Source organism: Seriola aureovittata, chromosome 5, assembly GCF_021018895.1.
Source record: "Seriola aureovittata isolate HTS-2021-v1 ecotype China chromosome 5, ASM2101889v1, whole genome shotgun sequence".
Classification (NCBI taxonomy): domain Eukaryota; kingdom Metazoa; phylum Chordata; class Actinopteri; order Carangiformes; family Carangidae; genus Seriola; species Seriola aureovittata.
The window spans coordinates 15,730,000-15,743,489 of NC_079368.1; the positions used below are offsets into that span (position 1 = coordinate 15,730,000).

The 13,490-nt window shown below is 39.7% G+C and overlaps 2 protein-coding genes across 4 annotated transcripts; one reads left to right on the top strand and one right to left on the bottom strand.

The window, feature by feature from the left end:
• Positions 1-666: 666 nt before the first annotated feature.
• On the bottom strand, positions 667-13,489 carry LOC130170138 (Rieske domain-containing protein). 2 transcript variants are annotated; one of them, XM_056377299.1, is made up of 4 exons: positions 13,434-13,489; positions 1,847-2,074; positions 1,620-1,654; positions 667-1,372 (listed from the first exon to the last, which is right to left on the bottom strand). In XM_056377299.1, the coding sequence occupies exons 2-4, from the start codon at positions 2,046-2,048 to the stop codon at positions 1,082-1,084; spliced, it is 528 nt and encodes a 175-aa protein (XP_056233274.1). In that variant the 5' UTR covers positions 2,049-2,074; positions 13,434-13,489; the 3' UTR covers positions 667-1,081. The 2 variants fall into 2 exon arrangements, with proteins under 2 accessions (XP_056233274.1, XP_056233272.1); XM_056377297.1 differs by lacking the exon at positions 13,434-13,489 and adding an exon at positions 2,761-2,971.
• On the top strand, positions 3,104-12,581 carry LOC130170137 (uncharacterized). 2 transcript variants are annotated; one of them, XM_056377296.1, is made up of 15 exons: positions 3,104-3,763; positions 4,732-4,842; positions 4,934-5,827; positions 6,060-6,219; positions 6,431-6,528; positions 6,704-6,922; positions 7,206-7,293; positions 7,873-7,994; positions 8,173-8,278; positions 8,401-8,472; positions 8,631-8,740; positions 9,061-10,901; positions 10,976-11,441; positions 11,615-11,708; positions 11,839-12,581. In XM_056377296.1, exons 2-15 carry the CDS (start codon positions 4,784-4,786, stop codon positions 11,992-11,994), a joined length of 4,485 nt encoding a protein of 1,494 aa, XP_056233271.1. In that variant the 5' UTR covers positions 3,104-3,763; positions 4,732-4,783; the 3' UTR covers positions 11,995-12,581. The 2 variants fall into 2 exon arrangements, with proteins under 2 accessions (XP_056233271.1, XP_056233270.1); XM_056377295.1 differs by lacking the exon at positions 3,104-3,763 and adding an exon at positions 3,782-4,627.
• Position 13,490: the final 1 nt, after the last annotated feature.

Sequence of the window (13,490 nt, forward strand, 5' to 3'; positions counted from 1 at the left end):
TTTTCCAATTTCTTTATTGAAAATAGACGTCTCATATTTGTGGAGATAGCATTTACTGTTGTAGTTGGTTCAGGCGGAGCTCAATTTGGTTACTTACTGTATAGTGTTGGTAGTTTAATCTATAACAATCCGTCATATTTTCCAAACCGATCTAATGTTTTGGTTGTAAAATTGAAATCAGTAAAGTAATTAGTACCTATAGCTGTCTGGAGTAAAAAGTAAAGTTTTCCCACTGAAATTTAGGTAGTACAAGTATTAAGTAAAAAATGAAAGCACTCAAGGAAAGTACATAATTGTTTTATGTACAGTACTTATCTAAATGTACTGTATTGAAACTCGTGTGCTTGTACAGGGCCTTTAAAGGGCAGTAACAGTGTTTTGTTATAGTATAAAAATAATTAACTGTAGCTGTAACTAATGATTTTTCCCCCAATATCAATTAATCTACTGATTATTTTCTCACATCAATTGATGTATTGTTTGGAAACATTTGGAAAAAAACCCTAATGACAGTTCACCAGTGCCTAAAGTAAAACTTTGTTTGTTTTTATGAACCAACGGCCCCAAACCCATGCAGGAAGCAGCTACAGAATCTGATCAGATTATTTACTCTACTGGAAAAACCTGTGGTGACATGAAATAATCAGAAATAATTTCTACCAAAAGTAAACAGTATATTTTTTAATAATTATTATCCCTAATATTCAGTTGCAAAACAAATTGTTGTTGAATGAAGTCACAAATGACAGACATTTATACATTAAATATTTACTGAATTAAATACACATCCTGCATATCCTCCTCCTGAAGGTATTAATGTTTCCCAGTAAAACAAAGCTTCCAAAATTGGCCTTGAAGCAATTAATCTGATTTTATTTAATAATTATAATCCCTAATATTCTGTAGCAAAACAAAATGTTCTTGAATGAAGTAAAAAATGCCAGCCATTTTATACATTAAATATTTACTGAATTACACACATCCTGCATATCCTCCTCTTGAAGCTATTAATGTTCCCCAATAAAACAAAACTTCCAAAATTGTCCTTGAGGCATGCTTTGTATATTCAACAAATCCTGTGTTATTTCTTGGGCTTGGGTTTTGGCTGGGCCTTGAGCAAGACAGTCCTGTATTTCTCAGTCTGGTAGACGTCTGACTCAATGGTGTCGCTGGAGTTGTTCAGTGTTACATATACATCCCCGTTGACCTCAGTGACCTTGTGAATCCTCTGTTTGACTCCCTTGGAGCACCAGTGAGTTCTCAGGGGTTTGGCTGTAGGATCGTCCACAGCTTGGTAAAGCCCTTCCCCTTCTGCTAGTGTGATCTTGTACTTGTGCCATGGGCACACGATGCACATCCGCCCATTAAACTCCTAATGATGAAGGTGATTAGATTACAGCTGTAGTTGCAGTCTTACAAGAAAACTTCATATTTATCAGCTATTTTATACACAACAAAGCCTGAACAAAAATTTAACAAGCTGACAAAAAAGAATTACAGGTATTAAGAGTCATGCATAAGTATTTAGTGTGACTGTGTGTCAAATAGTGCCTGACATATTAATATATATATTTTAGTAAACTCATTCCAACAGTCAGAGAAAATAATAGGCAACTCACCTCAATGTCTCCATACTGTAATGCACCACCTGAATCTGACAGTAGAAAAACAAGTGTCATTATACACAGCAGTTTCTTAATCAGTGTTTCAAACGTGATGAGGCATTGCTGAGACTAACTTCACACTTAATAACTCACACTTGAAAACATTACAAACGTCAAAAGCTGTAGTTTTATGTGTTAACTTTTGTATTGACACAAATAACAACCACACACTCCAAGCTTACGGTAGCAGCGCATGTCCATTGCATGAAGCTGCCCCTGGTGGTACAGGACCAGTACGTCTCTGCATCCATTCACCAGCTTGGTCACGCGCCCCGCCTTGACAATGTCCTCCTTCTTCCCGATGAAGTGTGAGGCAGAAGGAGTTGGTGAGGAGGAGGAGGAGGAGGATGAGGAAGTCTGAGAAGTCTCTCCTTCAGAAGACATCTTGATAATTTCTTACTGCAAGTTTCCTGTTAATTAATGATATCATAGTTTAAAAGCAATTTTTATGTTAGAAGATTGAAAAATTATTAATAGCAAAATAGATACATGGAAATTAATACTGATATTAAGTAGATCTGTTAATAATTCACACTGTAGATAGCTGCGACAGACATAAATAAAACATATGGCACAGACTTAAAACTTAATTAAGGAAATTAAGTAAGAGAAGGACGTGATTAAAATGTTCCCAAGGCATATAGTTAAGTATCTGCTAAATCAGACATTTTCTCCCACAGTTGATCAAATTATACATGTTGTGTCTGTACCAAACACTGTACTAAGATGCAGACCTGTGAAACCTGTTGGTTATACATTGACTGATGTTCCAGATGTGTCAGTGCCTTTAATTTTCTCTGCTTTTACATTGAGTGAACAGATGACATGTTGCATGATTATTCATCTAAAAAATAAGGAAGCAGGAATAAAAACGTTTATCCAAATTACATGTGAGCCACTGAGAGAGGAGGGGGTAGGGGGGTATTGTTTATAAGTAAAACAGATTATCAGTGGGGTAGAAAAAGTTCAGCACAATCTCACACTCAAGACCAAAACAGAAAGCACAAACAGAAACACATACTATTCATGAACAGCAGTTTCTCTTTGTTTCAGCTCTGACTCTTAACTTCCCAGTCTAAACATTAAACTAACTCACCTTTGAACGTAGTCTGGTTACATCTCTGACTGGTCTGGCAGCATGGCAACTGTTTGCTGAATATAGTAATTTGGTCACACGTCCTGGGCGGGACGTAAGACTTTATCTTGCTAAAATTACACACAGAAATGCGCAAATGCTTTATCAGGCCTTCAACATTAATTTGGACATGTGTCAAATTCTAAAATGCAAACGAAACTTCGTCAGCGTTTCAAGAAAGCTTTTTTCCGTTTGAAGTAGAAATGTTATGAGTTACATCCAAAGTTGTCCCCAGTGAAACACAGACTGATGAGCAAGATTCCATGTTTCCTTTTTTTGTTCATTGCGAACAGAGAATATGCTAAATGTGCACAAAGTATGCATGCATTCACTATTACGATATATGATATTAATTTACGGTATATGATATATAGCCTGTCAGTATACTCTATAGTGGAATATGGAAGAAAAACACAAAACACTATATAACTATATAATAGCTATAGATTGTGCAAAACAACCTCAGTAATAACAATAATAATTCCTGTATTTCATCATTCATAAACACACATCTATCAGTGGTCCATTTTTCAGCTCTCAGCACGTAACGCCAGTGGGGCAAATGTCTAATTGGGTTACTCTGAGAAGGCTTTTTGTCTTAGTAGGTTTGTTGGTGGGCATTAAGCCCTCTGGGGGATTATCTTTGTCCTTTATGCTGATCTGAGCGTAATTTGACCGGCTGCCCTTCTGAAGTTCTGCATTCAGCTCTTATTAAATGTCTTAATTTCTGCCATTCGTAGGTCTGCCAGTCCGGCTCAACTGGAGTATGTGCACTTACTGCGAGAAACCGTTTTCGTCGTTATGGTAACCCACTGTGTACGGAAATGGTGATACTACTCAAGCTAGCAACTTTCTGAAAAATTAATGTATTTTGTCATTTCACTTTGCTCGTTCAGAGAAACGGTCACCGTCCGTCCAATTGCTTTTTGCTGCAAAAAAAGGGAAAAAGTCAGCAGTGAATCTGGTAAGTTTTCTGTTGATTTTTACGTTTTAGAAAAATGTTACAATTAGCCAATTCGTATATAAAAACTATTACTTACTTACTTCTTATTTAGCAAATGTGTCAGGCACAGTCATTTAACCAATTAACACTGTTTGATTTTGGCAGTCATTTTAAAACCCCAACTACTTTATTTTGGAGTGTAAGTTAATTTTAGCATCACACTTGGACAGGTATCAACAACATACTTCCTATTCAGTTTATGCTCTGCAGCCATACATGTCATTTGAACGTCCATTTCTGTATTTCAGTTTGCATTGAATAACTGTAACAGAAACAAGCTGAACTCCCAACAGGGATTCAATGTAGGGACTGGGCCTCAGCCTGAAGGAAATATGGATATATATCACTTGCCCTTGCTCTGAGTGACATGATTTGAAAAACTGGACTGTTTCATAAGCACAGTAATGAACAGCACTCTCACCTTTTGTATGTATATGAAGCGAGTCTCACCCAAGTGCCATATGGCAGGAATATTACAGCTGCAGAAGCCAATGAAGCAACAGTTGCTTGCCTGTGTCTGCTATATTTATCATATTTGCTATGATACAGAAATATGTGACATGACTGCACTGTGCTGCCCTGGCTCCATCCTGACCAAGTGTCAAATTTCAGCATCATACCAGTGTCTTGTGCTTTGCTTACCACCACGAGAGAGGCAGTGTGGTAGCAATGACACAGTGACCGACCACTGGTCATCAGTCTCTGACAGAAATCACTGAGGGAAGGATAACAGAAAGGACACACTGGCTTCGAAAAAGTGGTGTGGCTAGTAGAGAGCTTGTGTAGTGTGTATTTTGTAGTTTTAGTTTTTGAGTTATTTTCTGTGTAAGTTTAGCATGTCATCATAGAATTATGTCACTTTTTGCAAACTTTTTATTTTTTGTGACCAACTGATAAAGAGACTAAACCGAGATTTCTGCCATTCTCAGGGTAGGAGGAGGAGTGAAATAAAAGAAAAACAGAGAAAAGGAACGTGAGGAAATGACACTTGGCCTGAATGAGTGTCTGAGAGCGTTTGGGCTACAGCATCACTATGCTAGGTAAGCACACTCACCCACAGGACCTCCAAACTCACACTTGCCGTGTCTTGTCCTCTGACTATCTGCCCCCCTCTGTCTCCTGTCAATTCAGGTTTACCTCCATGGGAGTTCATCATGCAGCCCACCTCTCAGCACTGACTATGGAGGACTATCCCATCCTAGGAGTCTGCACTATGGAGGACAGGACTCGACTCTTCCATCTGGTCCAAATGATCAAAACTCTTGACCTGGAGGGTCTTGGATATGAAGATGGTGATGATTATGATGATTATGGTGCTGATGATGGTGATGAACGCTATGCTGTAGTGGATAGGAGCTTTACTTATGATGGCTATGGAGATCCTGATGAAGATGTATATAATGATGAAGATGAGAAGGGTGGTGCCATGAATAAGCTATATGCAGCCACTTTTGCCAGACCATCACACGTTCGCAGACGGCTTGATTTCACTTCTGAAACCTTTGATCATCATCAGAAGCTACTTTCTTGTCCAGTAGGCTCTGTTAATGTCTGCGCAAGTCATAAAAGAAATAATGGGCGAGTCCAGAGCAAAGGGTCAGCTGCACCTCTGCAGCATGAGCTTGACAGTGGAAGTGCTGTGGTTTGTGGCTCCAAAGGGAACCACAACCACAGGACGTATGCCCATAGTCGTCCTTCAAATCATCACACGGGAGGAAACACCAAGTCAGACATCATAAGAGGAACTGCCATGCACAACTCTGACACCAGATTATCACCAAAGTTTGTCTCAGTCCACAAACAAAAACCCAGGCCTGCAACAGTGGCATCAAAGAGGTTTGACAACAAACCAGGTGGACACAAAGACAGGAAAAGATTCTTTAAGAAGGAAAAACTTAATACAGACATAGCCAGTAATGGGGCTTCTGGACACATGGCTAAGCCAACACCTATTTATGAACCAAAGAGAACAGCTGGCTACAACTATGGAGTACCACAGAGTTCCCCTCCTGCTTCAAACAAAAAGTGAGTGGTGGTGGTTTGTATTGTCCTCGCTGCTAACTCCATACTTACAAATGATAAGTTAGTGTCCAAATGGCTCCAACACATGCACTGAGGAGAGGTTTCCTGCACAATTCTTTCATAATTTACAAACTTTATGTGGTTGTGTCTCTTTGTATTATGAAGTTTGCACATTGTTTCCTTTGGACATGATCATCCTAATTTTGATTTTGATTGGTGTGTGTGTGTCTACCAGGCAAGAAGGAGCACAGCGGATTAGTGTGTGTGTGAGGAAAAGACCTCTGACACATGCAGAAAGCAGGAGAGAAGCAGATGTTGTAACAACTTCAGACGGAGAGTGTGTGATTGTCCACGAAAGCAAAGAAGCTGTGGATCTCACACAATACATACTACAGGTAGATGTCCAGAGAAGAGACAATGACAAATCAATATTCTGTCTGACATCGTTTTTTCATGTATCTGTACTGAAACTAAAGATACTAATGTCTCCAACTAAACACATATTATTAAACTGTGACAATGTTAGATGCATGTTATGTCATGAAATTCTATAAATGTAAGGGTGGATTTTTACTTCGAGGATACCATGCTGTTTTGTACCTTCAGCACAGGTTCTACTTTGACAAGGTTTTTGGAGAAGAGAGCTCCAATGAGGAGGTGTATCAACAAACAGCATTTCCTCTGGTGCAGCACATGCTCAATGGGTAGGTTAGCATTGATGTAGTGGTACTTGGAGTTGTCTATGTTGTCACCCTACATTTCTTTCTAACCAAATATCATAAAGTCACTTTTGGGGTTTGAAGTACATGCTTGTAGGTGTTTTTGTGTTTCTATGAATATGTGCCTAACTATCTATATTTGTATTGTGTGCATCCATAGAGGCAAGGCCACCTGCTTTGCATATGGCCAGACAGGTGCAGGGAAGACTCACACCATGTTGGGTTCATCCCCCGGGAGACCAGGGTTGTATGCACTTGCTGTTCGGGACATTTTTGCTCACCTGTCCACCACACACATTAACTTACCCCTGCTGGTGTATGTCAGTTTCTTTGAGATTTATTGTGGTCAGCTGTATGACCTGCTGGATCACAGGAAAAGGTGTGTTTGTTTGACTGTGTGCATATTGTTATAAAAGAAAACAAAAACTGATCAGTAATGTATTTTGCAGGTAACTGTTTTGAAATATGAAAATATATAATATTGTCATTACTTTATCAGTTGCTTATTTGTGATATTGCGACCATTTACTATTTTTTGGTAGCATCATCGTCAAAGAGAACCAGGATGTCCTCTTCGTAATATTTGGATTTATGTCAAAACTGTATTCTTTCTCTATTTCTTCTTCCTCTTAATCTCTCGTTTTTCTTTTTTCCTTCTGTAGGTTATTTGCCAGGGAGGATGGACAGAAGGTGGTTCACATTGCAGGCCTGCATGATGTCAGGGTGGACTCGGTCAGCTCACTGCTGGAGGTTCACACCTTTCTTTAAAATCGCCTCATGTCCATGCTGTGTTGTCCAGAACTGGCGTTCTGATTAGCACGCCAACCTAAAACACATTATAACGAAGACTTTGATTCCAAAATCAGAGATATATCCTTTAAAGAAGAAAAAGAAAATTTCATGGTTGCCTGTCTTGCTTCCCAAAGTCATGGTAAAATGTTTAATGTTAAAGTTTTAATTTTTAAGTTTTTATTGCAATTTTTGATGATGACTTTGTACCATGATCGAATGAAACCTTGCCTGTAGTATCTTATTTCTTTATGTCTGTTTTTGTTGACACAACACTCATTACTAGTTTTTTTGGTGTATTTGAAGGAGTGCAACAGGAAATATATATACTTTCAAGTCCAATATCTAGCATCTCAGGCAGGATGATCTGTGCTCCCATCTACACATATGCACCAACAGCCTCTTACTGTATTTAAATACATGTAATATTACCCAGCAAGAAAATTCTATGATTGTCTTTGTTTGTTTGAGTACTGCAGTCTCTTTTAACATCTCAATCTCTCCTTCTCCTGCTTCCCTCCTCCTGTTGCCCTTACAAAGGTGATTTCACAAGGTACAGAGGAACGCACGCAGGGGATGAGTGGAGTGAATCCACTTTCTTCTCGTTCTCATGCTTTGCTTCAGATTCAGCTTAGATGCCCAAACCAGCAGATAGCTGGCAGGTGAGTGACAACATCCAATGTGTTTTATTGTCTTTTGGGCATATTATGATGTACATTCTTTTCTGATGGTTTTGTATTTTCTTCTTGTAGCACTACTAGAGTTATTGTGTGGTAGATCAAAAATTGATGTAAAATGATGTGAACTAAGAAAGATTTGTGTTTGTGTGTGTCCCTACAGAATGTGGTTTGTGGATCTGGCAGGAAGTGAGAGGGCATCAGATACCAAAGAACCAGATAGGCAGAGTCGTATGGAGGGAGCTGAGATCAACCAGAGTCTGTTGGCTGTAAGATATACACACACACACACGCTCACACAATCAGAGATACCACATGAAGTCAAAGATATTTGTGAATACATGGTTGAATTTTACATACTTTCTGATCTGTAAGTTTGTTTTTCTTTCAGCTTAAAGAATGTATTAGGTCTCTTGATCAAGAGCAATCACACACACCTTTCAGACAAAGCAAACTCACTCAGGTAATATGACTTAAGTAACTTTTTCATGTAACCATTTTCAGTATTTCTGTTACGATACAAGTATATATAGATATCCTGGCTGATTTTTTTTTATTTGACCATTTCAATCAATAAACTCACCTGTGTTTTCATATTGGACTACTCTGCTCTCATTCCAGGTTTTGAAAGACTCATTTGTTGGTGACTCAATGACATGTATGATTGCCAACATTTCACCTGGTCACTTAGCAACTGAACACACACTTAATACACTGAGATATGCTGATCGGTAAGTGTTTTGTGTGTGTGTGTGTGTGTGTGTGTGTGTGTGTGTGTGTGTGTGTAGGTGTGGTGGGAGGAATCGGATGTTAGTTGCTTAAAAGAAAAATAATTATTGTATAAGTAATAATAGCATTTTTATTTTTCTATCAACTTAGATCCCAACTGGATTTCATTCATTCTGCTTTAATTATATGACTTGGAATGGTAGTTTTAAATAAGAGGTCTCTGTTTTAGTTTTGATCCCTTTCCAATGGTTGTATCCAGGCCTATAGTGGCAATGATCAGTGACTGCTACCTGGGATGTTATATCTACTTCATTTTGCATAGGGTGAAGGAGTTGAGAGGACAAGGAGGACTAAGAGGAGGAAGAAGAGGCAAGACAATACCCTCCCCCAAACATAACCTATCCAACAGCAGCAGCAGCAGTGTTGGCACCCGAGGGAAAAGTCCCCCTAAAAAGCAGAAGTTGGGGAGACAAAAAGAGGCTTTCAGTCCCACCACACCTATCGCAAGGCTGCCCACAGGGGATGCAATTCTCTGCTCCACACCCAAGAACAGCAGATGGGAAGCGAAAACAAGTGCAAGGCACAGAAAAGGGATTGGACTTGAACATATTTCACCAGTTAGGGGTTGGCTAGGAATGGGTGATAAGAGGCATGGGAGGGAGGGAGAAAGTGAAAGGAAAGACAGGAGAAGAGAAAATGAAAGGCATGGAAGAACTAACAGTCATTCTGATAGTGACCAATACGCCAGGGCAGGGCTGGTGTTGGGAGAGCCAATAGATGAGCAGCTTAATTTGCCTGGGGTACAAGAGTCTTTATCTCAAAGTGAATCTGGAATCTACCATAGAGAAAAACAGAACCAGCATCGGACTGTGAAAGCCGCGAGAGAGGAGAAAAGAATATGGATAAAGCAGCAAAAACAAGTGGAAAGCAGTAGAGACAGTTGTAGTGAAGTAGAAAGGCTAAAGGAAACAGATTTAAAAAAGGTTGATGAAAGGGATAAGGAGAGGCACAGGCATCTGAGACAGTATCACCAGCAGCTGCAGCAGTTTATGCCCTCATCTGCTTCTTCGTCTGTCAGTCTCTTCTCACCTTCTACACGTCCATCTTTCTCTTCCTCTTGTCAGGCCTCTCTCTCTTCCTCCTCTTCTCTCCAACAGTCTTCCCATTTCTCATCTTCTGCCTTCATTTATCATGGTTTGGAAGAGGTTTTAAATGCATACAGAGCCGGGGTTGAGGTTAGGGCTGAGGGTAATAGAGGAGAGTTGCCTTTTCCCAGTGGTGAGATTCACTTACAAACTGAAACCTCTCCAAGCTGCAATAATAATGATGATGGAGATGCCTATGGTGACTCTGGTGGTGTTGGTGAAGACTGGAAGGTATCTTGGGAAGGAACACGGGCAGAAGGCAGAGGTGAAAGTTATAAGTGGAGGTCAGTGGTGGGCACAGGTGAAGCAAGAGTAAAGAAGAAAGAAAGGAGGAAAGAAAGGAAGCCAGCTGGGATGGAAGGGGAAGAGAGGAGGTGGGCCTGGGTGGCAACAACAGAGACGGAGCAAACAGATACGATGACAGGTGCAATGCGGACTAATGTAGTGGCACAAGTGTCTTGCAGCTGTCATTCAGAAGCCAGAAGACATGTGGTTGAGGAAGGACTGGATTCCTCAGATGCCCCAGCTGATGGGGTGTGGAGTACTGAGGAGGAAGGAGGAGCTGACAGCTACAGTTCCGTCTCCGCCCCTAACAACAATGACAACAACAGCCTCTTTAACCACCCTTCTTTTGAATCACCACATCGGCGAGCTCCAGCAGAACGACCTCTCTCCCCAGCCTGTGAACATATCAACGCACTCCTGGTGCCAAACAAACTAAGTGATCTCTCTCGTGATTCAAAACAAACCAGATGCACCTCCAACATCCTGCCTCTACCATTGAAAAATACCAAATTTTCAAATGCTCAGTCAACTACACTTCCTCTCTCTACTTCCATCACACAGACTGGATATATGATACCTACTGAGGCTGTTAACAAACTACCTGGAAATCCAACTTGTACTCAGGTACACAACCATCCAGGACTCAAAGCCAAGATGTCTGGTTTACCTCAAGATGAGACTCATGCAGATGGAAAGGGCATGTGTTGTGCCACATATGAGCACCATGGAATAGGTAAGTTCTCTGAGTGTGTGTACTAATTAGTGCTTAAAAACGTGTATGTGAACTTTTTTTTTTATCTTGAACAGGTGGGACAAAACCTCCTATGCCTGAAGTTATGCTTGTCTCTCTCCAAGACCAAGAAAACAGTCAGAAACCCAAAACCATGCCAGTCCTTGGCAACAAAGCCCCTGCATCCCCACTTAAACCTTCTACATGTGCTTCTATGCAAACTTCTGCCAGGCAGTCTATCTCACCCCCTGTGCAGCACTCATGGAACACTGGTTCATCCAGCTCAATCCCAAATGGTGCCACACAAATCTCAACAGAATATACATACAACATGCACAACAAACCTGCCTCTTCCACTGCAACGCCACAGTCAGAAAGTGTCTTGGGCCAGTGTCACACAGTACATACAAGCCATTCCAGCAATTCAAACAACTCACTCCAACCGAACAGTCCTGCAGAGTCAAATGGTCAAGAAAGCACAAGCAATCAGCAAATTAGACCCATAATCCATTTGTCTGCCCTAGAAGACTTGGATCATGACCAGTAAGTACCGGAATTGTCACTCTCTCGTTTACTGAAAAAGAAAGATACTGAAAATCTTGTTCACACATGTTAATCCAACAGACATGATAGAGCAATAAAGTTATTATTTTTATTATTATTATTAGTTGGAATAAAATATATCCGTCTCTTTTCTAATCCAATTCCAATTTAAGGTGGCATGTTGTCCAGGCCCACTGGGCGCAGCTAGAGGAGATGGAAGACCTATGTCATAAAGAGGGGACACTTCTGTGCCAGCAACCTGATATGGTCAGAATAAATCAAACCCACGATTGTTAGCTAAATTGTTATGTCCTCCCACTTCCTTTTTATAATCTATATATTTTAAAGTGACTACACACTTTTGTCTATCCTCACTATTTGTCTCTCTGTCTTATAGGCATTTGGGGAATATGTCCACAAGCTGGAAGAGATCATGGAGAGAAAGGCTCAGTGTGTCCACAGCATGAGAGCTCAGCTGCAGCCATATCTGAAGCCTAGTCATTTTAGCCAACCACACAACCAAAGAGAAGATAATAACAATCCAATTACTTGAATTAACAAAGTTTATAAGCAGGAATATTTCCAATTTATATACAGCCCATACACTGAAGAAATGCCAGTTATGCAAGGTTGTCATGGTGTTTTATAGCTGCTTAATATATTTTTCACTGACAAAGCTAAATACAACATGAGTAAAATACATTATCAATGTTTTGCTTAAAAGTTTACTAGAAATTGTACAAAGATCATGACAAGAGATGTGTTTCATGAGGGTTCTCGCAGTGAAACTAGAGACATATTCTCCCATTCCATTTTTCCATGGAGGCAAACAGTAATATTGTATATATTAGAATCAGAAGGGAAAAGTAAAACTGTGTGTGTGTGTGTGTCTATTACATTACTGTGGATACTTGAATTACAGGTATTTATAAATGAAGCTATTTTGATAGGTGCTATCTATGTACTGTAAACTGCATCTTTTAATTTAAGCTTAAGGGTTGTACTTTTGCAAGTCCAGTCTCTCCTTGTATCAGACTGTTCATGTTTCCTCAGTTTTGGTCTTGCCTTGTTTTTTCTTGGTCTTAAAAGAAAATTACAAATCATGTTTTGTTTTTGCCATTAAAAACCAAATGGAAATAATCACAAGATTATTTTGAGACATGACTTTGGTATTAGACTTAATCAAGGATTTCATGTTACCTGGTTTGTGTTTTAATTTGTTCTTTACCCGAACCATCACAAGACTCTGCCTGCCCAGACAAAGACCAGCCCAGTCTGAGTAGGCTTGGTCTTCTGTTTGAAAATGCTTGACTGACAAAGACAAAAAGATGCAAAACTAAACGAGCTGTTTACTTGGCAGGTGCCAAACTGCTTTCTGGTGCTTTTTTTGTCCTTTGATAAAAGATTGTGATACTTAAGCAAAGAGACAATTGATGTAATTTCCGTTTTCAGCAAAGTCATTGGCACTATTTGGTTTTTGAAACACAGTTGTAAGGATTTAAGATTGACTTCAATTTTCTTGATGATCAGATAATATGTTCAGTGTTGTGAAATATTTATTTCAGGCGTTAACTGATGATTATTTTGAGTGGGAGTGTGCACGTTTCCCCCTTTCTATTTGCCTATTCAAATTGCCATATTTTTGTTATGAAAATGTATATACTCCAAAGAGAGCATAGTTAAGAGTGAAAACTATTAAAATAGCAAGCTTCTTATACTGTTGAGTGTGGCTTTTAGAGGATCAGTTCTGCGAGTAATACGCCACAGTCAAAGAAACTCACATAACCTGTTTTGGCTAAAAAAACAAAAAACAAAAAAAACAACTCAGGATAGGCCACACTTCGAGAATAACCAATCAAATGTCTGCCCGATCTCATTTCAGGAAATAAATATGTGTTCACTTTAGCTGAAAATGGTAAAGTCGCCACATAATCTCTTAGAAAAGACTGGGCTTTAGCATTATTTCGAGTTTTAAACCAGCTGGAAACCTACCAGCGAGGCGCGTTCCAGGACGTGAACGTGGACGTCGAGGCACGGCGTTGAACCACC

Excerpts from the sequence above, each read along its gene's own strand:
- LOC130170138 (XM_056377299.1), bottom strand. The coding sequence starts at position 2,048 with ATGTCTTCTGAAGGAGAGACTTCTCAGACTTCCTCATCCTCCTCCTCC. Across the intron at positions 1,655-1,846 it reads AATGGACATGCGCTGCTACC|ATTCAGGTGGTGCATTACAG; the intron begins GTAAGCTTGGAG and ends TTCTACTGTCAG. Across the intron at positions 1,373-1,619 it reads TACAGTATGGAGACATTGAG|GAGTTTAATGGGCGGATGTG; the intron begins GTGAGTTGCCTA and ends CTTCATCATTAG.
- LOC130170137 (XM_056377296.1), top strand. The coding sequence starts at position 4,784 with ATGACACTTGGCCTGAATGAGTGTCTGAGAGCGTTTGGGCTACAGCAT. Across the intron at positions 6,529-6,703 it reads GTGCAGCACATGCTCAATGG|AGGCAAGGCCACCTGCTTTG; the intron begins GTAGGTTAGCAT and ends GTGCATCCATAG. Across the intron at positions 7,294-7,872 it reads CGGTCAGCTCACTGCTGGAG|GTGATTTCACAAGGTACAGA; the intron begins GTTCACACCTTT and ends GCCCTTACAAAG.